The 26,442-nt window shown below is 44.4% G+C and overlaps 1 protein-coding gene across 7 annotated transcripts in view; it reads right to left on the bottom strand.

Annotated features, from left to right (window-relative positions):
• The window catches only part of SLC4A11 (solute carrier family 4 member 11), a 283,124-nt gene that overhangs the window by 56,066 nt on the left and 200,616 nt on the right, over positions 1 to 26,442 (bottom strand). For all 7 annotated transcript variants that reach the window (XM_082263398.1, XM_082263400.1, XM_082263403.1 and 4 more), the window contains 4 exons: positions 22,280 to 22,364; positions 18,956 to 19,081; positions 13,196 to 13,309; positions 8,171 to 8,303 (listed from right to left, as the gene is read on the bottom strand). In XM_082263398.1, the coding sequence (XP_082119524.1) occupies positions 8,171 to 8,303; positions 13,196 to 13,309; positions 18,956 to 19,081; positions 22,280 to 22,364 (458 nt within the window). The remainder of the gene's footprint in view (positions 1 to 8,170; positions 8,304 to 13,195; positions 13,310 to 18,955; positions 19,082 to 22,279; positions 22,365 to 26,442) is intronic.

Here is a 26,442-nt window from a genome sequence, read left to right as displayed (position 1 = left end):
GTTTTGTGTTGCAGTTTGGGCACTCAGGCTCAAAAAGGTTAGCCATCACTGTGATAGACCAACACAAAGTGGCACACAATTCTGAAGTGGAAGGAAAATGATAAATGGTTTTCAAAACTTTTTACAAATAAATATGTGAAAAGTGCATTTGTATTTCCCCCCCCCCCCCAATAGTTTGTAGAACCGCCTTTCCCTGCAATTTCAGCTGCAAGTCTTCTTTGGGGATGTCTCTACCAGCTTTGCACATCTAGATCAGGGATCTTCAAACTATGGCCCTCTAGTTGTTCAGGAACTACAATTTCCATCATGCCTAGTCATGTCTGATGAGTTTTACAATGCCTCATGGGATGTGTGATTCCGCAGCAGCTGGAGGGCCGTAGTTTGAAGACCCCTGATCCAGAGTGAAATTTTTGCCCATTCTTCCTTGCAAAATAGCTCAAGCTCTGTCAGATTGGATGGAGAGCGTCTGTGAACAGCAATTTTCATGTCTTGCCACATTTTCTCACTTAGATTAAAGCTGAATACGCACTATCCAACTTTTGTGGTTAGATTTCCTTCAGATTTACCTTTTCTATGTAGTGCAAGGGCCTGCCAGATTGGATACAAATTGAAAGTGTTTAGGTTTGACCTCATATTATATGGTTTTGGTAAGTCTAAAGGAAAAAGTCTTTAGAAAATCTAATAGTGTGTATGGCCCTTTAGGTCTGGACTTTGACTGGGCCATTCCAAGTCCTACATAATATACTACACTCTAAAACCCATCCTTTTTCTTTTCAATTCAACTTCAGAAAAAGAAAGTCAACTGAACACGTCTGACAAATGACAACATACGGGTCAGCTTTCCCATCGAATGCAGGGAACCATGTGTTGGCACCTTTAGTAACAGCAATGCCTGCCAAGGTTTTAATTCATCAAGGATTCAAAGAAAATGACCCTTGCGCTATCTAGAAAAAAGCCAGGTGATAGCTGCAACTGCCAAATCAGCCTTACCGAAACTGAAAAAATACTATCCAATAAAATTGAAGTGGAGCTGCGCTGATCAAAGAAAAAAATATAAAAAATGTGCCCATGTGCTGGTAATTTGTACGTGAAGAAAGAATAAAAAAAATCCAAAACCATATATATGTGCACCATTGAATGACAAAAGTGGTATATTGATAACAAATGGTTTACTTGTGTGTATAGAAGGAATCAAAAAGGGGAGTACAAAAACAAAACCATATATATGTGCTCTATCAAATGAATGAGTGACAGAAGTGATATACACTGACAGTTTGACCATAAATGAACAATCAAGTCCAATGCTATAGAGTGAGTCAGTGCACTCTTTCCATAAAAATCAAGCAAAGTGAATAATGTGATAAATTCCAGATCTTGTGACAATGATGCACTCAATATTTCTGAAGGAGTGAGTTGTATAAATCCCTGCACCAGATGGTAAGCAGACGCAGGGAAACACTTCTGGGTACTCCCCTGGGGAAGTCACGTGGCTGTGGCGATAAGCGCCAGGACGTAAGAGATAGGTAAACCCGGAAGTGCGGCCGGCAGATTCATCGGAGGACATCTGTTTGTTGAGAAGCCGACTGTTTATAGAAATGTGAGTTTATTGATTTTTTTTTTTTATCCAATAAATGTATTAATACATACTACACCATATGGAGTGTCGCTCTTCCTATATGCTGCTTAATCTAAGCCAGAGATAACGCCTAAAGATTGCTTCTGAACCGTACGAGGATTTTACTACATGCGGTTACCTTACAGCAGTAAGGTAAGGGTGTAGAGAACCCAGAAGTGTTTCCCCTGTGTCTGCTTACCATCTGGCGCTGGGATTTATATTCACTCCTTCAGAAATATTGAGTGCATCATTGTCACAAGATCTGGAATTTATCACATTATTCACTTTGCTTGATTTTTATGGAAAGACTGCACTGACTCACTCTATAGCATCGGACTTGATTGTTCATTTATGGTCACGCTGTCACAGTGTATATCACTTTCGTCACTCATTCATTTCATACACACACACATATATATATATATATATTTTTTTGTAAAATCTTACCGTAAAATCCTTTTCTCTTAAGCTCATTGACAGACGCAGTCCTCTTGATTAATAACACATTGGGTTATACTGCCCTCTACAGGAGTAGGACACTAGACGGAAGGAAAACGTTCTGGCCACACCTTAGGGGCAGTCCCAGAGGGTATATCCTCTCTCTCTGCTACAGGAAGTCAGTTATGTCACAAAGCAGTGTCAGAGAATTTAACCAAACCCCACTCAAAAAACCGAGGGGCGGGTACTGCGTCTGTCAATGAGCTTAAGAGAAAATGATTTTACGGTAAGATTTCACAAAAATCCATTTTTCTCTGTCTCTCATTGACAGACGCAGTCCTCTTGATTAATAACACATTGGGACGTCCCAAAGCAGTGCCACAAATGAGAGGTGGGATAACAGAAAAATTCAAATCTAGAAGGCCCAACCGATGCCGACTAGAAATCTTAAAGGCTAATTTAAATCAAATAATGAGACTCAACTGAAAATCCAACGGAAAAAAACCCTTGAGGTAGACCACTGGTCTCCTCAAATTGCGGCCTGCAGAACCTTGCGGCCAAAAGAGGCATCCGACGATGCCATAACATCAACTTTATAAAATTTTGTAAAGGTATGAACCGACGACCAGGTAGCCGCCTTGCATACCTGGACCACTGACGCCTGATGGCGGAAGGCCCAGGAAGCACCAAGCGCCCGAGTGGAGTGCGCCTTGACAGGGAACGGAGGATCCCGACCCTTAATAGAATAAGCCTGCACCACCGTCTGTCTGATCCATTTGGAGATAGTCGCGGCAGAAGCAGGCAACCCCTTTTTGGGGCCATCCGTGATCACAAAAAGTGAATCCGTTTCACGAAACGGGTCCGTAGTCTTCAGGTATACCCTGATTGCCCGAACCACATCCAAAGGAGTGTAATGCAAACTCCCGATGATGGCTGGGCTTAGGACACAGGGAAGGCAATACAATGTCTTCATTCAGATGAAACTCTGAAACCACCTTAGGAAGGAAGGATGGATTCGGACGAAGAACCACCTTATCCCTATGAACCACCAGATATGGGGAACGACAAGATAATGCGGCCAGTTCTGCCTCCTGAACCCCTTTGTCCGGGATTCAGGAAGGTCATGGATCTGGAAACCGGTGAAGATGTCCCCCCACCCCAGAGATGGGTGGGGGCGTACCTTCAGGCTGTATTGGTTTTATCTTCAGGTTTGGCTGAGCCGGACTTTTGCCCTTCTCGCTCGACCCAGCGGAGCGAACAAACCTTTTATGAGCGGTAAAGGAAGGTCCTCGCCTGCTGCGAGGTCCTTTGCCCTTAGCAGTCTGTGGCAAAAAAGTGCTCTTTCCCCCAGTGACATCCTTTATAATCTCATCTAAGGTGGCCCCAAACGGCGATCCCCCTGAAAAGGGAGATTAGTCAAAAGTTTTCTTGGAACCTAGATCCGCCGACCAGCACTTCAACCACAATAAACAAATAAATGCCCTAACAGGGGAGTGGCATCCAGGGTGGCGTCACAGATGAACTGTAGTCCTTGTATAATTTGCTCCATCAAATCAGATGCTGCCGGGGGGATACTTCTCCCCTTTAAGTCACGGCGTAACAATTTGGCCCATTCTGTTAATGTTTGTGAAACTAAACCAATAGCAACCACTGGCCTAAAGGTTGACCCCCATCAGGGAAAAAATGGTGCGGGACTCCGCTTCTACCTTTCGATCCACCGGATCGTTAAAGGACGGAGCATCCTCCAACGGGATAACAGAAGTCTTATTTAGTCTGGAAATCGGTGGGTCCACCACTGGTGGTACCGTCCATTTCTTAATGAGGGATTCCTCAAACGGATAGCGCCTAGCAATGCATCTGGAAACAGCCAGAGCTCGTTTCGGATGATCCCATTCCTCTTTAATCTTATTGCCAAAACATTTGGGTAAAGGAAAAACCTTCGCCATTTTGGCACGTTTACTAGTACCGAAAGGGATTTCCATCTCGGTTACCTCTGCCGGTATAACCTCAAGCCTTAAGGTTTCCCGGACAGACACAACTAGTGCGTCCACCAACGCTTCTTCTTGTGCTATGGCGGAGGCAGGAACGTCCTCCTCACTGTCTGAGGAGACATTACCTGAGACCGCAGCCCCAGAAGAGGGACCTGCAGCTGCAGTGACCGGCTCAGAATCCAAATCTGAAGTATCAGATGAAATAGGGGTAGGCGGGGGTCGCTTTCTTGACCCCCGTCCCTGACAGGCCACCTCCACCCGGGATACCAAATACTCCAAAACTGTTGATAATGCATCAATCACAAGTGGGGTACTGGAGGGTCCTGCGGCCACCTCGAGGGGATCAGGTGGGGATACATGTGTGGCAGGGTCCATGATTATACAAGACACTTGCCAGCGACAAAAATTGCCAAGTAAAAAAAAAAAAAAAAAAAAAAAAAAAAAAAAAAAACTTTTTTTTTTCTTTGTAATCCCCCAGCGCAACAGCGCCCCTCAGTGTTACCTGCTTTTTTGGACCCCACAGAGAGAGAGAGACCCCAAGGCTCACCACCTGATGCACAGAAGTTTTCTATCAACCTGCCTCAGCGCTGTCCTGTTACAGACAGGAAGTCTTTGGCCCTTCTTCCCGGGTAAAGGAGGCGGCTCCGCCCCTTTACACGCCTTCCGGTGCCTCCCATGTCTCTCCACGAGGTGGCTGGTCATCTTCAAAATGGCCACCCCCATGCTGGAGACACGAGGCTACGCCAAGATGGCGGCCCCGCGCGACCTGCGGGAAAATGGCGGCGGCCTGTGGAAGATGGCAGCGGCCTGTGAACGACCTATGCGGCCTGCGGGAGCCTGTGGGAGGATGGTGCAGGAGGATGGCGGCCTGCGGGAGGATGGCGGTAGTCCAGGCAGGCATCGGCCTGTCTTGCAATCTTATCAGGTAGGATGCTCTTTGTATATGGCCATCATCACAGTATTGCCACTGACCTTAGTCATAGTCCCTTAACAGTGCCCACTATACAGTGACTTTAGATAGTCAGCTCCCAAACCAAGCCTCCTGGACTTTTATTCACACAATCACACTCAATTGGGGGATCTGTGACCTGTTATAGGATAGAGAGGAGACCCAGGATCCTGAGCGTCCGACCATCCCAGGGAGGGGCCCGCGTTCACCAACAAACCCGTCAGGGGGAGAGGGGGAACATTCTACTCACCATACCGGAACCAGGCGGGCACCAACTCTTGACAGAACCCCTCTCCACCGAAGTGGGGGGGCTGTCGACCAATACGGATGCCGTGACTCAGTTTCCAACTGGTCGTTGGAGTCCAGGCAAGTTTAACTCGCAGGGTCAGTCCCCGTCCAGTGGGACTATGTCGCGGCCGACCCAGCGCGGAGCTAGGGCCTGCATGCGCTCGCAGGCTGACTGGGGTGACCACTGGATCTCAACATCCAGCCCGTCGCCCAGTTCAGCGCACTTGCTTGAAGATCTCACAGGAACAACTGGAGAAAAAAAGTTGTCTATTAAAAAAGTCTTTCTAAAAAAAAAATCTTGCCAGGACCAAGGATCCCAGCAAGGAACTTAGGTCCTTACTCCTAACTAGACAGAAAAAACTGACTTCCTGTAGCAGAGAGAGAGAGGATATACCCTCTGGGACTGCCCCTAAGGTGTGGCCAGAATGTTTTCCTTCCGTCTAGTGTCCTACTCCTGTAGAGGGCAGTATAACCCAATGTGTTATTAATCAAGAGGACTGCGTCTGTCAATGAGCGACAGAGAAATATTATATATATATATATATATATATATATATATATATATATATATATATATATATATATATATATATATATATATATATATATATATATATATATATATATATATATATATATATATATATATATATATATATATATATATATATATATATATATATATATATATATATATATATGGTTTTGTACTCACTTTTTTGATTCCTTCACCACACACAAGTAATCCATTTGTTTTTATCAGTATACCACTTTTGTCATTTAATGGTGCACATATATGTAGTTTTGGATTTTTTTTATTCTTTCTTCACGTACAAATTACCAGCACACTGGCACATTTTAATACTTTTTCTTTGATCAGCGCAGCTCCACTTAATTTTTATTGGATAGTATTTAATTCATCAAGGTCATAGAATAGCTAGTAGTAGTTGGTCACATTCAACTAGACTTGTTCTGCAATGTTAAAGACTTTTCACCACTCATCCTAGTGGCTTCCTAAATTCATGGACAATCAACATTTTACTTAAACATTTCATGACATCATAAAGTTTGGTTTCAACTGTGTCTAGGCTATGGGCATTCAAATATTTAAAAAAAATCTTAATACGCAGTAATTAAGCTTTAATACAAACCAGTACTGTCCTCTATAGCTAAAGGGAATGTGCAGTAAAAAATCCTCAAATGTTAAATGCAGAAAACAGTTTCACTTAAGCTGGATACACACTATCTAACTTTTGTTGGTAGATTTCCTTCAGATTTACCTTTTCTATGTAGTGCAAGGGCCTGCCAGATTGCATACAAATTGAAAGTGTTTAGGTTTGACCTCATATTATATGGTTTTGGTAAATCTAAAGAAAAAAGTCTTCAGAAAATCTTGTAGTGTGTATGGCCCATAACTCTTAGTTATTCTGCACCCCCTTCTAGTCTTGTAGAAGGCATTCTTCCAGCCTTCGAATATAGATTTTATAGAAAGCCCTCCACAACAGAGCTCAGGGAGAGGGAGAGCAGGACCCAATTTGAATGGCTTCACTGCTTTGCATGTAACCTTCGAGAAATAATTACTCCACACTGCCTGCACATAAGAGACATCATGGAGGACCTTTTTAAAGCTCATTAACTGCTTGCGAAGAATTTGTAAAAACTTTGCTGACCAGAGATAAGCCACAGATTTATTTAAGGGACCCTTTAACCTGCCGCTCCATAGGAGGAGCCTGGAGGGTCCGATCAAATCCGCCTGTCAGTTTTTCAGACGGACCCAATCGAACCCTCCAGTCTCCCCTATGGAGCGGCAAAGGTCATAGGACATGTGTCCTTTTGACACCCGCAGAAATCCGATCCGCTAAAAACAGACGTTCCCCATTCATGTGGCAGATTGGATGGCATTCGGTTTTCCGACCACCCATAGAGGTGAGCGGCCTGTGCATGTGTCCTCTCTGCATAAGCGGAGCGGACACTGACAGGCCATCCACCTGCTCAGCAGGGAACAGATTCCCCACTGAGCAGGTGGCTTCTAACTGAGCCTGTCCCGTGTGTAAGGGGCTGAACTCAGGCCAAATACTACTTTTTGACATCTGCAAGGTTATGAATAATAAATGCATACTACCGTAATGATGTGTGGCCCATGTGTTTAAGCTGCAGTGTTATGTACTTTTACTCACCCCTGTACAGTGGGAGGAATAGTACCCCACAGTTGGCATCAGTGGCAGGAATAGTGCCCCATTGGTAATGTTAGTGAGAGGTTAATGTCCCAAGGGCTGGAAAAAAAAAAGCAAGCAAAGAGCCATCCCTGGCCCCCAGGCTTCAGACTGGAGACTACTGATTTAAAAGAATGCAAGATATTTACTGAATGGAAATGGTAAGTGCAACCCATCATGATCCAAGTACTCCAGCTGAAATCTCAGTACTGGACGTCCAGTGTTCATCGCACTGCACGGGTAAGAGTGAAAGTTCGAGTTATACATACCAATGTTTCCTAAACAAATGGGACACACTTCATGAGCGTGGATTTATTTTATTTTTATAGTGCACGAGTCAAAAAATAATTTTTGGCCAGCTTTCAAACACTTTAAGGCAGCTGAGCTACCCGTGCGGCTATAAATATTAATCCATATTCCCAAGGAACTGAAAAAGCTCCATGAATTAGTAAAAAAAATCCTAAAATTACAGAAAACATCCAGTTGAACAGGTCTGATAATACAGCAATGTCACACTCCGATCATGCTGCAGCAAAACTGACCCCCTAGCAAAGCATTGCACGGCTTTTAGGAATTGATCTGGTAACATTAAACAGCTTGGTGGGGAGGTCTGTCAAGACCTGATAATTATATTAATCATATAATAATTATATGAACAGTGTGTAAAGAGACTCACCTCTTGAACAGCTTCATCAGCAGGCTACAGTTGAAGAGGGAGTATATGATGAGGAAGCAGCTGTTCCAAAGACCCGTCCAAGCATAGAAAGCCTTAAAGTCCAGATTGTAGTCATCACAGATTCCTCGGATAACTGTTATAAGACAGCAGAGGTTAGACACTCTCCATGATCATCTTCCCACATTTTTATAAAACATGCATTTCAAAGCTAACAAAGGAACACTGGCTACATATCACATTCCAATTCAACCCAAGAAACAGTATTTCAGTTTTTCCCAAAGTCTAAGTTCAGCCAAAAAAACAGCACAAGGGACATAACTTACAGTCTGCATCCCTTGGGTTGCTTCCACCTCGGTCAGTGAAAATCCCAAATCCCCCCCCTATAAAAGCAGTACTGTAGCTTGTATAACACAGGATCTATGAATAGAGAACAGGTGGATGATTGATCGCTCCGCTCACCCCCCCCCCCCCCACCCCACCCATAAAGCTGTACTATGGCCTCTATGAATGGAGCAGTTGGGCAGATAGGGAGAGCTTAATCAGGCTCTGTTGATGACAGCCTGTGAAAACCTGTTAGTTGTATTACCCCCGTTGCACTGGAAGATAGTGGTGGCAGGGGAGGGGGGGAGGGGGACACAGAAGATTTTCACTAACAGAAGAGGAATCAGCACAAGGGACACATCCTGACTGTTGATTATGTTCTTTGTGCTGATTATTCAGTTTGTGACTTTGGCTGCATCTAGGCTTTAAGTCACCTTCTAAACTCCTATCTCTAGTGAAGAGAATTCTTACCAGTAATGGGTCTGCATTATCACCATAATGAATTGGAGGGGGGAGTCCCCACAGAAACCGAACTGGGCCGGAATGATAACACTTTAGAAGGCAACAGATGTGTACAGTATCTCACAAAAGTGAGTACACCCCCTCACATTTTTGTAAATATTTTATTTCATCTTTTCAGGCGACAACACTGAAGAAATGACACTTTGCTACAATGTAAAGTAGTGAGTGTACAGCTTGTATAACAGTGTAAATTTGCTGTCCCCTCAAAATAACTCAACACACAGCCATTAATGTCTAAACGGCTGGCCCCAAAAGTGAGTACACCCTTAAGTGAAAATTTCCAAATTGGGCCAAAAGTGTCAATATTTTGTGTGGCCACCATTATTTTCCAGCATTGCCTTAACCCTCTTGGGCATGTAGTTCACCAGAGCTTCACAGGTTGCCACTGGAGTCCTCTTCCACTCCTCCATGATGACATCAAAGAGCCGGTGGATGTTGGAGACCTTGCGCTCCTCCACCTTCCGTTTGAGGATGCCCCACAGATGCTCAATAGGGCTTAGGTCTGAAACATGCTTGGCCAGTCCATCACCTTTACCCTCAGCTTCTTTAGCAAGGCAGTGGTTGTCTTGGAGGTGTGTTTGGGGTCATTATGTTGGAATACTGCCCTGCAGCCACACTCCCCAAGGGAGGGAATCAAGCTCTGCTTCAGTATGTCACAGTACATGTTGGCATTCATGATTCCCTCAATGAACTGAATTCCCAGTGCCGGCAGCACTCATGCAGCCCCAGATCATGACACTCCCACCACCATGCTTAACTTTAGGCAAGACACACTTGTCTTTGTACTCCTCACCTGGTTGCCACACACGCTTGACACCATCTGAACCAAATACGTTTATCTTGGTCTCATCAGACCACAGGACATGGTTCCAGTAATCCAGGTACTGAGTCTGCATGGATTCAGCAAATTGTTTGCGGGCTTTCTTGTGCATCATCTTTAGAAGAGCTTTCCTTCTGGGATGACAGCCATGCAGACCAATTTGATGCAGTGTGCGGCGTATGGTCTGAGCACTGACAGGCTGACCCCCCACCCCTTCAACCTCTGCAGCAATGCTGGCAGCACTCCTACATCTATTTCCCAAAGACAACCTCTGGATATGAAGCTGAGCACGTGCACTCCACTTCTTTGGTCGACCATGGCGAGGCCTGTTCTGAGTGTAACCTGTCCTGTTAAATCCCTGTATGGTCTTGGCCACCGTTCTGCAGCTAAGTTTCAGGGTCTTGGCAATCTTCTTATAGCCTAGGCCATCTTTATGTAGAGAAACCATTCTTTTTTTCAGATCCTCAGAGAGTTCTTTGCCAGGAGGTGCCATGTTGAACTTTTAGTGACCAGTATGAGAGAGTGAGAGCAATAACACCAAATTTAACACACCTGGTCCCCATTCACACCTTGTAACACTAACGAGTCACATGACACTGGGGAGGAAAAATGGCTAATTGGGCCTAATTTGGACATTTTCACTTGAAGAGTTGTACTCATTTTTATCGCCAGCGGTTTAGACATTAATGGCTGTGTGTGGAGTTATTTTGAGGGGACAGCAAATTTACATTGTTGAAAAGATAGAATAAAGTATTTACAAAAATGTGAGGGGTGTACTCACTTTTGTGAGATACTGTATGCTGGGAAAATGTTGTACCACCAGTAAACGAAGATGTTTAAGGTTGGATCTTTCCTTATAAATCTGTTCTATTGTTGCATTAGAAATCCTTTAACCAAGGTCAAGGAAGAACGGGCAGCCAGGTATGGAGGTGGGTATAGGGTGGTCAGTGGGTGCTTACACAAACCCGTTCATTTGGTCCTAAATGTGCAAAGTGACAGGATCTCTTTGAAGTGAAACCACGGTCAAATGATGGGGCAGCCCCAGTGCAAGGGTGGTTTTACATTTTCTCCGGAGTTCAGCTTCAAGTAGAACTGTTGGCAATGTCGATCCAGGAGAACACCTTTATTCTGACAGTCTATTGCTGCCCGAATTCATTGAATGCATTCTTTTATTACGCTATTGCTTCCAATTCCAATCCTCGCTCTCAGAATGATTAGATAGAGCGGAGATGCAGCTGGCGCCCTGATCACAGGGGCAGAGTTCTAATTAAATGCTCCGCAGACAGAGTAAGCCTCTTCTACATAAACAAATCCGTTCAGATTCAGCTCTGTAACTGCCCGTCAACACAAAACTAAATAAATTACTTGATGGAAAAAAAAAAAAATTAAAGTAAACCTGTCATCAGGGAAACATGTGGGGTGCCATTTGTTGACTACCTTAAAAAAAAAAAATGCTAGTTGTCGGTCTGTTATGCTGAGCTGTGTTAAAGCTCCGAGTCCCTGACCTAGCACATACACTCTATATTCTAACGTATTGGGATGCCTGCTTTTACACGCACATGAATGGCATCCCAGTTTTAGTCCGTAGGGTTCAATATTCAGTTGGCCAACCCTTTGCAGTTATACCAGCTTCAGCTCTTCTGGGAAGGCTGCCCACAAGGTTTAGGTGTGTATAAAAATGGTAATGTTTGACCATTCTTCCAGAAGCGCATTTGTGATGTTGGGAGAGAAGGCCTGGCTCGCCGGTCTCTGCTCCAATTCATCCCAAAGGTGTTCTATCAGGTTGAGGTCAGGAATGTGCAGGCCAGTCAAGTTCCTCCACCACAAACCCACTCATCCATGTCTTTATGGACCTTGCTTTGTGCACTGGTCCAAATCATTTGGTGGAGGGGGGGGGGGATTATGGTGTGGGGTTGTTTTTTAGGGGTTGGGCTTACCCCTTAGATTCAGTGAAGGAAATTCTTAGGACGTCAGCAAACCAAGACATTTTGGACAGTTTCATGCGCCCAACTTTGTTTGGAGGTGACCCCTTCCTGCTCCAACATGACTCCGCGCCAGTGCACAAAGCAAAGTCCATAAGGACATGGATGAGTGAGTTTGCAGTGTGCAGGCCAGTCAAGTTCCTCTACGTCTTTATGGACATTGCTTTGGGCACTGGTCCAAATCATTTGGTGGAGGGGGGGATTATGGTGTGGGGTTGTTTTTCAGGGGTTGGGCTTGGCCCCTTAGTTACAGTAAAGGGAACTCTTAAAGCAGAGTTCCACTAATTTTTGTGTATATTAAAAGTCAGCATCTACAAAAAGTGTAGCTGCCGACTAAAAAAAATAAAAAAACACAACAACAACATGTCCCACGATCCAGCGCGTGCACTCACCTCAGACGTTTTCTCCCCGCGTCCTACCTCGGCGGTGCCGGCATCTTCACTATGGGCACCCGGCTGTGACAGCTTGGGGCTTTACAGCCGGGTGCCCGCTGGGCATGCGCGAGTGAGACTGCTCTCTGACTGGTCCCGAAGTCTTCTGGGACCTGTCATGTGTCCCAGAAGACTTTGGGAAGGAGAACTTCCGTTCCAGAGGTCTTAACCCCATCCTCCCCAAACGCTCAGTTTCATAAAGAGGAGCCAGGGAGGACACCTTAAAGCGGAACTTCCCCTTTTAGGTGGAGCTCTGCTTTAAGGAATCAGCACACCAAGACGTTTTGGACAATTTCATGCCCCCAACTTTGTGGGAACAGTTTGGGGATGGCCCTTTCCTTTTCCAACATGACTGCGCACCAGTGCACAAAGCAAGGTCCATAAAGACATGGATGAGCGAGTTTGGGGTGAAGGAACTTGACTGGCCTGCACAGAGTCCTGACCTCAACCCAATAGAACATCTTTGGGATAAATTAGAGCAGAGACTGCAAGCCAGGCCTTCTCTCCAACATCAGTGCTGGACCTCACAAATGCACTTCTGGAAGAATGGTCAAACATTCCCATAGACCCACTCCTAAACCTTGTGGACAGCTTTCCCAGAAGAGTTTAAGCTGTTATAGGTGCAAAGGGTGGGCCAACCCAATATTGAACCCTACAGACTAAGACTGGGATGCCATTAAAGGAAGGCATCCAAATACTTTTGGTTATATATGTATTTAAATTCAAATAAAAAGGCTCACAGGCCTAGGTGTGTGCACCTTGTACACTATTGTACATATAGCACATTTAAATTAAAGTAAACATTTCTGATTCCTTACTTGAAGGCCTACAAAATAAATACATGCGATTAAATTATTATAACGGCAGTCAGATTTTTACAGATCTCAGTAGGAGACCTACACCATTCATATACTGGACAAGCAAGCAAGTTGGTTATCTGTATACATACCATTAATATATAATGCCAGGGGAGCCGTTGTCAATAACACAACCAGAGGCTGTCCAGATAAGAGGGCATAAATAACGCCCCCAATACACTGCCCCACAATGGTCTTCTGCACATCTGTAATGACAGTCAATGTTGTAAATGGCATTAAGGTCATCTTTTCCTGTATGCACAGTGTAAATAAACTGAATGTTTCCAGTGCATGTTCTGTGATAATCAACAATTCACACTACACATTTCATCAGCAGCAGCTTTAGTTATAAAAATCAAATGCATCTACCTGAGCTGTAGGTACACTCTGTCATTAATACTGTGCTTAAGACAGAAATTTGTAAAATAATCCAATAGTTCCAATTAGGCATTACCCATTGGAAGACAGCTTACTGTATTCGCTTGCATTTAAAGTACATTGGTTACTCACATTCAGTGCAGAGAGCCATTTTGTAGAGCAAGATAACATTCATGAGTATGTAGCTGATCCATTTACTAGAGATCAGTAACACCACTGGGGATGCAGCCTACTCTTTTGCTAGAGACCAGTCACTTTACTAGGAAATGGATAGGCTGCATTTTCAGTGATGTCACTGATTTCTAGGAAATGGCTAGCCTGCATTCTAAGAATGCGGCCTATTTTTCTAGAGATCAGCGATCTCACTGAGAATGCAGCATAGTCCATTCCTAGAGACCAGTGACATCACTAAAAATGCCGACTAGCCCTTTTTACTAGAGACCAGTGACATGACCGAGAATGCAGCCTATCCATTTCCTAGAGACTAGGGACATCAAGGAGAATGCAGCCTATCCATTTCCTAGAGACCAGTGACATCACCGAGAATGCAGCCTATCCATTTCCTAGAGACCAGTGACATGACCGAGAATGCAGCATAGTCCATTCCTAGAGACCAGTGACATCACTAAAAATGCAGGCTAGCCCTTTTTACTAGAGACCAGTGACATGACCGAGAATGCAGCCTATCCATTTCCTAGAGACTAGGGACATGACCGAGAATGCAGCCTATCCATTTCCTAGAGACCAGTGAAATCGCGAGAATGCAGCCTATTCATTTCCTAGAGACCAGTGACATCAACGAGAATGCAGCCTATCCATTTCCTAGAGACCAGTGACATAACCGAGAATGCAGCGTATCCATTTCCTAGAGACTAGGGACATCAAGGAGAATGCAGCCTATCCATTTCCTAGAGACTAGGGACATCAAGGAGAATGCAGCCTATCCATTTCCTAGAGACCAGTGACATGATCGAGAATGTAGCGTATCCATTTCCTAGAGACTAGGGACATCAAGGAGAATGCAGTCTAGCCATTTCCTAGAGACCAGTGACATCACAGAATTCAGCCTATCCATTTCCTAGAGCTTAGTGAAATCACGAGAATGCAGCCTATCCATTTCCTAGAGACCAGTGACATCACAGAGAATGCAGCCTATCCATTTCCTAGAGACCAGTGACACTGTATGTAAGTAACCGATATTTGTTTAGCGGATATATATATATATATATATTTTTTTTTTTTTTTTTTAAACTCTCCATCTAATGTGCACAGGTTTTGAAATGAGTAATGACAAGGATAATGAGATCAAAACAGATCCAAACACTGAACATGACTTATTGTAGGAAGCTCTGTGCCATCTATTGAGAGTTCATTTTTTTTTATTGTTATAAATTTAATATGTGATCCAGAGTGACGAGACAAAGACACAGCCAACACACATTACTGTACGATGTATTCAGAGACATAGCACAATGTTCAATGTACATGAAGAGAATCTGTCACTTCTAAAGGCCTCTTCTTCATCCATCTGTTATTGAATTGGTCTAGGATGGTTTAGCTACCAGAAAGTATCAATGGTTTGGCAAACTCTTAATCTCACAGAAGAGCTCTTACACAGCTCACTGGCCAGGTCTTCATAGCTTTTGGAGGGAATAAATGAACCAATGTAAGGCAGAGAAGGAAAGAGTGCAGGGACTAGCTTAATGTCTGTAGCAGGGACCAATGGAGAACAGAGATATTTCAAAAGTGACAGGTCCTCTTAAAAAGGAGATTTATCTTTTCGTTTTTTTTTTTTTTTTTTTTACACTGCTCGGTCCCCTATGGCAGTGGTTCTTAACCCTGGTCCTCAGGACCCACTAACAGGCCAGGTTTGCAAGATAACGGAAATACATCCCAGGTGATATAATTTGCTGCTCAGTGATTGCAATATTCTAGTCTGCATCTCCCCAAGGTAATACTTAAAATCTGGCCTGTTAGTGGGCCCTGAGGACCGGAGTTGAGGACCACTGCCCTATGGGACACATTTCAAGTAGCACTTTGCCCCATGTTGCAAGGTGCCTCCTAACATTAGCTATGAGGTCCAACTTGCACCTCCTACCCTTGCTGCCTCGGCTGACCCAACAGGTAGGAAGGAGATGGATGCATCATGACGGCAGCCCATCTCTGTTCTGACAACTTTTTCCAGACAAGCAACGGCAAGCGAAATGCGTGGGGTGGGATTGTTGTGACCGCTCCTGCACTCCTCTTGCCAATGATTATCTGGGAAAAATGCTTAGAGCAGAGACAAGCTGCTGTTATAGTGTGTCTACTTCCTAGTGGTTATTGGGTCGGCCGAGGAAAGGGAGGAGGGAGTGCAGCTCGGACTTCACAGCTAATGTAAGGAAGCCACTAGCAACATAGAACGAAGTACCACATATACTTTGTCCTAAAGGAGACAAAATCGTAAAAAAAAAAAAAAAAAAAGATATCAAAATAATAGATCTTTAAAATAGAGTATCTTAGTATCTTCATGAGCAAGACTTTAGTTTAGAGGAAGAAGGTAAACATGTGACAACCAATCAGATTTGAACTATAAAATATTTTAGTGCAGGCTAAAATAAAATGAAGAATTAGATTGGTTGCTATAGATAGCACTTTTGTTGTTCCCTCCCTCCCGATTAATATACAAGACTCTTATCTAAAGGGGTTAACCAGAGAGAGACTGCTATGCAGTTTCTATCCTATTTCCAATCCCTGAGGGTTGGAGAATTTTAATGTCTAGAAGAAATGATAATTCAGCAATGCACGGTGCACCAAAATGGAGTCACATGGCTGGGAATTCAATTCACAGAATAATCACTTCTATAGACTCTAGAAGGACGACATAAGCTATGAATAAAATTGGCTAAATCTCCTCTACATGTATTAGTATATAGTATTATATAGCAAAAGCAGCTCTTTATTCCAAAGTCGACCCTTGTGTGTTTGAAGAACACAAGAATGAGTTCAACTGCTGGAACAATTAGGGACAGAATATTCCGCATTTGATGTCCTTCACCAGAGAGGATAAAGGGCAATTGCACAAAAAAATTAAAATTGGTCCCTGCTTCAAACCCATTTGTTATCTTGAGAGCATCTAAACATAACTGTTTTTAGTGTGTATTCAATGTATGTTAATACATTTAATAAATAGATGCACTTGCACAATATGGCCGATAAATTTGTGGACACCTGACCATCACACCTACATACACTTTGCCAAATGTTAGTGGACACTTCTTAGTGGACACTTAAGTTAACATGTTTCCAGTTAACCGTATAAAAAGGACAATTGTGTACTAACATATTGTTTTATCAGTTTGGGGGAAGTCTCTTCTCTGTTCCAGTGTGCCCCTGGTGTGTAAACTCAGCTCCACAAAGACATGGTTTGGTGGTCTGCATAGAGCCATGACCTCAAGCTAATAGATGTAGATTGCAAGCCACGTCTTAACTGACCACACAAATACTCTTTTTGCTGAACACATATTCCCACAGACATCCTTCAAAATCCTAACCAAGATCTCTCCAGAAGACTTAAGGTTGTTCTAGCTGCAAAGGCCAGCTCCATATAGACATGGTTTGGTGGACTGCATATAGTCATAGATGCAACCTTATTGAACACCCATGAGATGTAGCTTGCAAGTCAATTCTTTACTGACCTCAGAAATTGTCTTTTGGCTGAATGAACACAAATTCCCACAAACATCCCTCAGAATCCTAAAAAAACATTTCCAAAAAAAGTGGAGACTTTTCTAGCTGCGCAAAGGCAGGTCAGCTCTATAATAACGGAATTTTTGTAAAATCTTACTGTAAAATTCCTTTCCGAGTCCTCCGACAGTCGCCGCCCACTCATACAGTCTTCACCAATGGGTATTATGGATAAGAGGTCAATACCCATTGGTGAAGACTGTATGAGTGGGCGGCGACTGTCAAGAGGACGTAAAAGAAAATGGCAATCGTTTGGAATGGGATGTCCAACAAGCTCATATAAGTGTGATGGTCAGGGGTCTACAAGCTTTTGCCTATATACAGTAATTTCTCCAGTCGGTTAGCAACTGGACATCGGCCTGATGCTTTCTGACCACCTGCCCGTCTGCCACAAGTGTTGCCTGGAAGGTGGTAAAAATTTTTTAGCCGACCCAGAAAAACTGGTGGCAAACATTTAGAAGTTAGCATTCGTTCTAACCTAAAAAGAAAAAACGAAACTTGCTAGTTGCTCTGGACAAGACCTGGTTCTTCTTTTGTAGCACTTTGTATAAATAGTGTAACTATAACCACTAATGCAGAAAACTTGGAAGCTGGGTTAATAAAGTGTCTAAAATGATTACAACTAGCTCCTATATCGATTTAGAATTTTTGGCAAAGGAAGCATACACTACATGGACAAAGTGTGTGGACACCTGACCATTATACCTCCATGTGCTTTTCCAAAACAATGGGCACTGACCCTCGTTTAAGGCTTCACTCATTTGGGAAGGCTCTCCACAAACTCATTAAATCATGTCTTTGTGGACTTGGCACAGGCACACAGTTGTGCTTAAACAGAAAAGGGTCTTTCCCAAACTGGAAGATTGCAATGGTCGAAAAGGACTTCCCAGGCTGTAGCGTTAGCAGTATCCTTAATTGGAAACACCTAGGCTCAATTTGGAACAAACATTTTTGGCCAGGTGTCCACAAATGTTTGACCATATAGTGTATAAATTGCCTGATTCCTTAAAATTGCCTGCTAGCTCCTATTTCACTGACTGTCACCTGGAGTCCATTTTATTTTGTCCAATACTGGTTATAATGATCGATAAATTGTGACTCAATGTAAGAACATGAATATGAATGATGGATGGTGATGCACATTTTCCCACCAGAATCCCATTCCACCCTTTTGTCCCAGAAAGAAAAGTTGAACGCTGATCCCTCAAGCATTAGGGAATGGAAGGTTCCAGGACTCCTTAATGATGGAGGGATCTGCACTGTTGGGGGAAAAAGCAGCAGTGAGACTCACTCAACAACCTCAAGACCCGTGGCCAAGCAAAACGCTCATCTTTCATTTACAGAAAAAAATACAGCTCCTCTGCTTGCCTGGATTCGGAGACACATTTTTCACAGCATGGATGGTTCTTGCGATATGGTCTCGGTGGCTAGGGAACACCTTAAATATCAGCTAGCAAACTCTACAGGAATTTTGAACAAGGTTCTCGAATTGATGTCAACCTCAACAATGGTGAAGATACGCTATCTGCTACCTGGACTAGAAGTGGAACTGCTCAGAACCCAGTCAAGAAGCCAGCCGTAGGTTTTTTTTAAGCAATGTTTTGGCTAGAGAGGTTAGCTCAGCCACTTGTCTCACTGGTGGATAAGTAAGTAGCGCTGCTGCCTTACGCCACTGCGCTGCTACCCACCTGGTTATCCTCTTCCAAGTTGATAGTTGCAAAACAAATGATCTTCAAAGAAAATCTTACCAATCACCCCTTTAGTGTTTTCATCATTCAAAGAGCCAAAGGCGATTGAGGGCAGCAGGCATGCAAAGTACAAGAAAATCATAGTTGTGATGTACTTTCCGATGGCCTTGTTATTGCCGAGAATACCTGCCGAAAAGATAAGATTAATATCGAGTGTGGTTATTGGATCAAACAAGGATCACCATTTCTTATGCATTGTGCAAAAGTAATAACTAATCATAAAAGTTTGGCCTGAATAGTCTAGTAACATCAGGTTTAGAGGGGACCCAGAAGACGCACCTTTGGCAGAGTTTGCAATCAGGTTTGCAAAAGCCAACACATTTACTTTAAAACTTAATACATACATTGTACATTTCTTGTATTAATGGTTTCCTATGAATGTGTAAAAGTCTTGCCTATGAGCTGGCACCACACAATGCTCATTTACATTTGTCTACCAGAAAGGCCTTGTGAATATGCCAACTTCTCATACCAGTTTCACTTAGTTACTAAACCTTCTATTTCTATGATTTAAGGTGTCAAACTCTCCCACCTACATTATCTTTTGTCCCCCTTTGGAGGGCTCTTTTAAGCCACAGAGAAGGTCTCGTTGGACAGTGGCATGATGCGCTGGGGAGAATTATTTCTTCAATCGCAGAAGTTTGTCACTAGTAGCTTTATTGAAATCCGGTTTAAAGGGCACCCCGAGGACGCACCTATTGTGAAGTCTGCTCTTTGGCAAAATTTACAATGGCTGACAGATTCACTTTAAAGCTTCAGAAAGCATAAAAAGATGTGTACTATTCATACTGGAGGACCTTAGTTACGAGGAACGACTGCAAGCATTAAACCTATTCTCCCTAGAGAAGAGGCGCTTGAGGGGATATGATAGCAATATACGAATATCTCAATAGCGATTCTAGCATAGGGAGGAAACTATACGACATGCAGGCACTCAATGAAATTAGAGGAGAAGCTGTTCAACCTTAAACTGGGTGAGGGTCAAAGTGTCTGGTACTGGAGGGCTGCTGATACTGTAAACTTTTCCATGTATGACTAAGTCCAGGTAGGTGCCTCTGTTACATAGCTAGTCTGGTTGAAAAAAAGACACAAGTCCACCCAGTTCAACCAATAGAAGGGAAAATAAAAATAAAAATTATACAAACTTATATACACAATCCCATACTCACTACTTTTGATTGAGGGGAAAGACAAAAAAAAAAAAAAAAACCAAGCAAAGCATGATCCAATTTGCTCCAGCAGGCGGGGCCTTCCTGATCCTCCAAGAGGCAATTGGATATTAACTGGATCAACTTTACCTATAAACAGGGCTGCTTTTTTTCAGCACTAAATGTATGCAGTGGCAAGGGGTAGTGGGGAGTGCTAATGACAGCTGCTGGGGGATTGTTGCTTGGGGGGTGTCTTATGTTGCTAGTGAGTCAATTGTTGATGGGGGATATACTGTTATACTATTTTTTGCTTGGAGGGGGGCGCTACTGTCCCTGGCTGCGTGTGATCCATTTTACTGTTGTTCTTATTGTAATTACCAAATTCCGTGCAGATTATTTAGCGCCACAAAATGATACTTGGTTCCGTTTTCTCCCCACTGGGGAGGTGGGTAGGGGGTGGAGACAAGAGGGTGACTTGGGAGAGTGGAGTTCCTGCACCTATTCTCTAAGAAAAAAAAGCCCTGCCTATAAATGTTAGTACCCAGTTATATTATGTACATTTAGGAAAGAATCCAGGCCTTTAAAGCAATCTACTGAGCTGGTCAGGACCAGCTCTCGAGGGAGTCTATTCCACATTTTCACAGCTCTTACTGCGAAGAAACCTTTCAGCATTTGGAGATGGAATCTCTTTTCCTCCAGACGTAAAGAGCGTCCCCTTGTCCTCTGTGATGACCTTAAAGTTAACAATTCAACACCAAGTTTACTATATGGACCCCTTTTCTATTTGTTGATCATATTCCCCCTTAATCTCCTCTTCTCAAGAGAATAAATTCAGTTCCTCCAATTCTTCCTTATAGCTGAGCTCCTCCATGCCTCTTATCAGTTTGGTTACCCTTGTCTGAACTCTTTCTCCAGTTCCCCGATATCCTTTTTGTGAACTTGGGTGCCCAAAACTGAAGTGACAGATGTTACAGACAAATTTTAACGCCACCTCCTAACCTCCACCAAAATGGTTTAGATGCCAATTATCCTACCAGTTATGGAGCAATTCATCTTTTCTCTGTATCCTAGGCACAAAAGAGATACAGACACTCAGAAAGTACTCCATAGGACCCGCCCCCCCCTACACTTCCTTATGGCAAATAAGCAAAATGATTTCCAAATGGGCACCACCGATACTACTACAGCCTGCTAGAGCCTAGCAAAATAAGTACTAAGGTTTTCAGAGCTGACAAACGCGACTCTTGTAAAATGACATTTGTCAGAAAGGAGTTGGCCAGAGGTGCCCCGGGTGAACAAGCAGCACAGAGCAGTGTTTTTGTCAGGTCGTGGCTCCACGGCACATCCATAACTTAATGGCAGCCGCACTCAATGGACAGAGCTGTAGAGGATGCTAAAAGCTTCTCGGGAAATAAAGAGCACAGCTCATTGTACCACTTATCTGGGGATTTAAAGGGCTGGGAATGAATGGTGCCATTATCCAGTAAATGGATACATGTACAGAGGAAACTGTATTCCGGCTTATTACAGCCATTCTCTCTGCGTTTACAGCAGTGTGACCCATTTCTTATCCACACAGCGCTAGACAATACAACACAGACAAGGAAAACTGGGTCAATTTGTTATAAGCACCGGGTGGCTACAGTTTGTTCACTTGCGCGCCAGACCTGCAGTTAAAGGGGTTTTCTATATTAATAGGATTTACCTACCTCCCCCTCCCAGCTACTTTTTTTTTTTAGGGATTATATTAGAATATACACCGATCAGCCATAACTTATTGACCACTGACAGGTAAAGTGAACACTGATTACCTCATCTCACAATGATCTTCCTATATTTGCTCCCTCTGGTATGTAGAATAGATTCTATAACCATTTTGTTATACCCGTTCGATAAGTACAAAAAAAAAACAAAAAAAAAAAAAAACACACCTGCTGTCCGCAATCTTGTGAGCTAATAACTTCCCGTGCTCCCTACCTGTGCTTACCATTACCTAGGGCAGGACTATAGAACACCGCCCTCTCCCCTCATCTCCATAACCTGGAGGTAGACATCTTTTAGCCCTGCCCTAGGTTGAAGGTAGGCTGACAGCACTGCTCCTCCACAGATATGGAGAACCAGGTAGGCACAAAGCAAGGGGTACATTTGTCCCATAACACAGAAGAGGGTATCTTACCGTCGGTGAAGTCCAAAGGGTAGACTGGAAGCCTATGTGTAATGTCATCGAATATTCCCTTTCCCACATTGAGGAAGTCCTGCAGCTGCGGGGAGGAAGGAAATGGCAGGATTAGAGTCAAGCTTTGGCTGGACCACGAGCACAGGCACAAATGGGGGTCACATGTCAGTGGTGAAGCCTGGTTAGCATTACAGATGTTCTGATATGATGGCAGACACACAGGGAAAGCCAAGTCTCTGCATTGCAGGCACATTCCTAGCCAGATGTCTCTGATCAGTTACAGGTCTGGGTGAGCGATATTTGACAACCCAGCAGCAGGTCACTGCTATACAGACATAACTGCCAACCTACACAATACCCCAAATTAGGACGCATTTTCCAACTGGGAAGTAGCTTTTTTTGTAGAATATGCTTTTAGCAGGCTGAGCCTGGTATTACGATTATAGAGATGAACTTTAGGCAAACAAGTGGATCCAATTGTGCATTAAAGCCCAGTTGAACCACCAATCAACTTGGCTAAATACATTCAAGATGCATCTAAACAAAAAGGTGCTCATTATCGTTTTTTTAAAGCTGAATTCCAGGTATGGATATTTTTGCATAGCTATGATGGTACAGCTTGGACCAATGTGAAGTATGAATTCTCCATCACTGGCTGATCTCCGTGGAAGCTGGAAATCACTGTAGTAAGCACCACTACTAGCGAATGGGTCCCATGCCAAGTGTCTGCCCTGCTACTTAGTAAACACAAGAGGTCGACTGTTTGGCATGGATGCCATTCAGAAAACACATTGCATTTTCTCAATTAATGCAAAGTGTTCTGTGATTGGACGAGGCAGGGATTGTGACGTCAACCCCCACCTCGTCCAAAGAACAGCTTGGCACAAGGGCCTGTCGAAGGAGTAAGCATGTCCAGGACTGGAATTGCGCAGAACTCGGAAACACAGAGTGACGTCCCTCCGGTGACTTCATCTGCAGGCGCTGCTGTCCACGCCCCGGTCCAATTTCATCCCCTCTGCTCGGCTTTCCACCTGAGGACTTCCGCCTGGCCTCCTCCACGCAGCAGCGGAAAGCATCGGTGCCGACATCCTGGACTCCCCTTCCTGATGAGCTTGTCATACTTCACTCCATGTGCATTGCAACTAATAAACCTGTAAACCAGGGGTCTTCAAACTATGGCTGTCCAGTTGTTCAGGAACAACAATTCCCATCATGCCTGGTCATGTCTTTGCATGTCAGTTTTACAATGCCTCATGGGATGTGTAGTTCCGCAACAGCTGGAGGGCCGTAGTTTGAGGATCTCTGCTGTAAACTGTCTGCACTTAGAGGCGCTTTTTCTTCCCTCTCCTGCCTGTCATTTAGAGCCTGCTTCGTCTACTGCAAATAAGACTGCGCTAGTGCTTGGACACCATGTTTCAGGATCCCCCAATTCTTGTTGGATCACTTCCTCCGGCCCTATGAACTTCATACTTCTATGGACTTCCTATGAACTTCTTAGGAACTATTTATACAGAGACTACCCCCTCACATAGGGTTTGGTTACCTGTTGGCGCTTGATATCCTTGGATTTTTGTAGCGGTGCCTACTGCAGTGCTCTCCAGCTTTCTTTAAGATATGCTGGAAAGCCTTGCACCCGCGATCAGTAGATGGTGGGAGCCATGCAGGACTCCTGCGGACTTGTATCTGTCTGTTTGTACCTTGTGAGCAGGCAGATAACACTGACAGGAAAACACTGGAGCGCCATGGTAGTTAACTGAAACCACAAGCCGACAGCCACCAAGGCTTGTGGGGAAGGGGGGGGGGGGGGGAGGGGAGAGGCTGCAGCTGCTGGAACGTTGCATGATCCATCCTAAATAGGAGTTGAACGTGCAACATGTTCCAAAAAGTGAACTTATCCTTCAAAGCAGCCACAGCATGCTGCAGAGTAGGACCCTTGCTATGTGTGGGAAAGCATAGGTCTGACACACCCCATCAGAGCTCTCCAATGAACAAAACCCATTGCCGATTGGAGAGCCATGGCAGGGGGTGTGTCAGATCTCTGTACAAGAGACCACTACTTCCCCAGTAGCGCAAGGGCCCCACTCTGCAGCTGATGGCAGGGGGACAGGCTTTTCTATTCTGGCTGTGGCTTTTGAAAGGGGAAAAAAAAGCAAAAGGGATTTTGACTTACCGTAAAATTAATTTCTCTGATGTTCATTGACGGACACAGCTCCTAATCTTCATAACCATTAGGTTATACTGCCCCCTACAGGAGTAGGACACTAGGCAGAAAAAGAATCTGGCTACGCCTATAAGGAGTCCCACTCGGTATACTCCCTCTCCCTGCTATACGTACTCTGTTTTGTTACAAGCAGTGTCAAAAAAACTACAAATCCACAGAGGGGTGGGTGCTGTGTCCATCAATGAATATCGGAGAAATGGATTTTACGGTAAATTGAAAATCCCATTTTCTCTTTTGTTCTTTGACGGACACAGCTCCTGATCTTCATAACCATTGGGACGTCCCGAAGCAGTGTTAAACATGAGGGGGTGGGAACAGCAAAAAAATTTACCAGGCTAAACAGTAGCCAATTAGGCAACAGGAGCTCAACCAAAACAACTGGAGCCCACCTCAAAAAAAAACACAATACACCCTCAAAGAGGATTAGGTCCTCCAAACAGCAGCCTGCAAAACCTTGCGGCTAAAAGAAGCATCCACAGATGCCAACACATCCACGACAGAACTTTGTGAAAGTGTGCACCGACGACCAGGTGGCCGCCTTGCAGACCTGTGTCACTGACGCCGGATGGCAGAAAGCCCAGGAAGCACTAAGTACCAGAGTAGAGTGCGCTTTGACAGGGAAAGGAGGAACCTGACCCCTGATGGAATAGGCCTGAATCACTGTCTGATCCATCTGGAAATGGTCACAGAGGAAGCGGACAACCCTTTCCTAGGCCCATCTGTGAGCACAAATAGTGAGTCCGATTTCCTAAAAGTCTCTGTAGCTGCCAGGTACACCCCAATTGCCCGGACCACATCCAAGGCATGCAAGGCAATTTCCTTCGGATGTTTCGGCCTGGGACACAGGGAAGGCAACACAATGCTTTCATTCTAATGAGAGACAACCTTTGGGAGGAACATTCTAATGAAAATCAGAGACAACCTATGGTAGGAACGATGGAGAGGGGCGAAGAACCACCTTATCTCTGTGAATCACCAAGTAAGGTAAATGACAAGATAATGCAGCCAGTTCCGACACCCTGCATGCAGAGGTGATAGCCACCAAAAAGGCCACCTTCTGAGACCGCGTAAGCAAGGGAATCTCGCAAAGCTTCTCAAAGGGAGGCTTCTGGAGGTCCGAAAGCACCAAATTGAGATCCCCAAGACAGGAACAGGAACCGCACTGGAGGAACCAAATGGACACCGTGGAGAAAGGTACGCACCAGGGAGTATGTGGCCATGGGTCATTGGAAGACATCTGGCCCTTGATGATACTCAAGGCCAATTTCTGTTCAACCTCCCCGCTGAAGGAAGTTCAAGATCCGAGCCACCGAGAAGGAGCGAGGATAAACCAAGAGACTCACACCATGCAATGTACGTCTTCCACGTACAATGGTAGATCTTCCTCGAATTAGATTTCCTAGCTTTTAACAGCGTTGGAATCACTGACTCCAATAAACCTCTATCCATTAGCAGCTGGCATTCAACAGCCAAGCCGTCAAAGCCAGGGACTAAAGAAAGCAGGATGGAAGATTGGTCCTTGGGACAGCAGATTCTCCCTGAGAGGAAGCTTCCAAGGAACGTCCGGGACCAGCCCCACCAGATCGGCGTACCAAGCCCGGCGAGGCCAGTCCGGAGTCACCAAGATGATCGGAATCCCTTCTGCCTTGATCCTGCGTAGAAGTCTTGGCAGAACCTTGAGAGGAGGGAAAGCATAAATCAGACGGTACTGACCCCACAGGGCCACCAGATCATCTGTGGTGTCCGCCAGAGAATCCTATGACTGAGCCACAAACCTCTGCACCTTTCTGTTGAGCCAAGATGCCAACAGATTCCCCTCGGGGATGCCCCACTGGAGACACAACTGAACACCTACGGATGAGGACTACTCCCATTGGTCCAATGCCTGCCGACTGAGGTAATCCACCCCGGGAATGTATACAGCGAGGAGGGCTGGAACTAA

The sequence above is a fragment of the Pelophylax lessonae genome (genome assembly GCF_965119305.1).
Source record: "Pelophylax lessonae genome assembly, chromosome: 1".
Lineage (NCBI taxonomy): Eukaryota > Metazoa > Chordata > Amphibia > Anura > Ranidae > Pelophylax > Pelophylax lessonae.
Note: the sequence above shows the minus strand (reverse complement) of the source record. Positions and strands in the feature narration are given on the sequence as shown.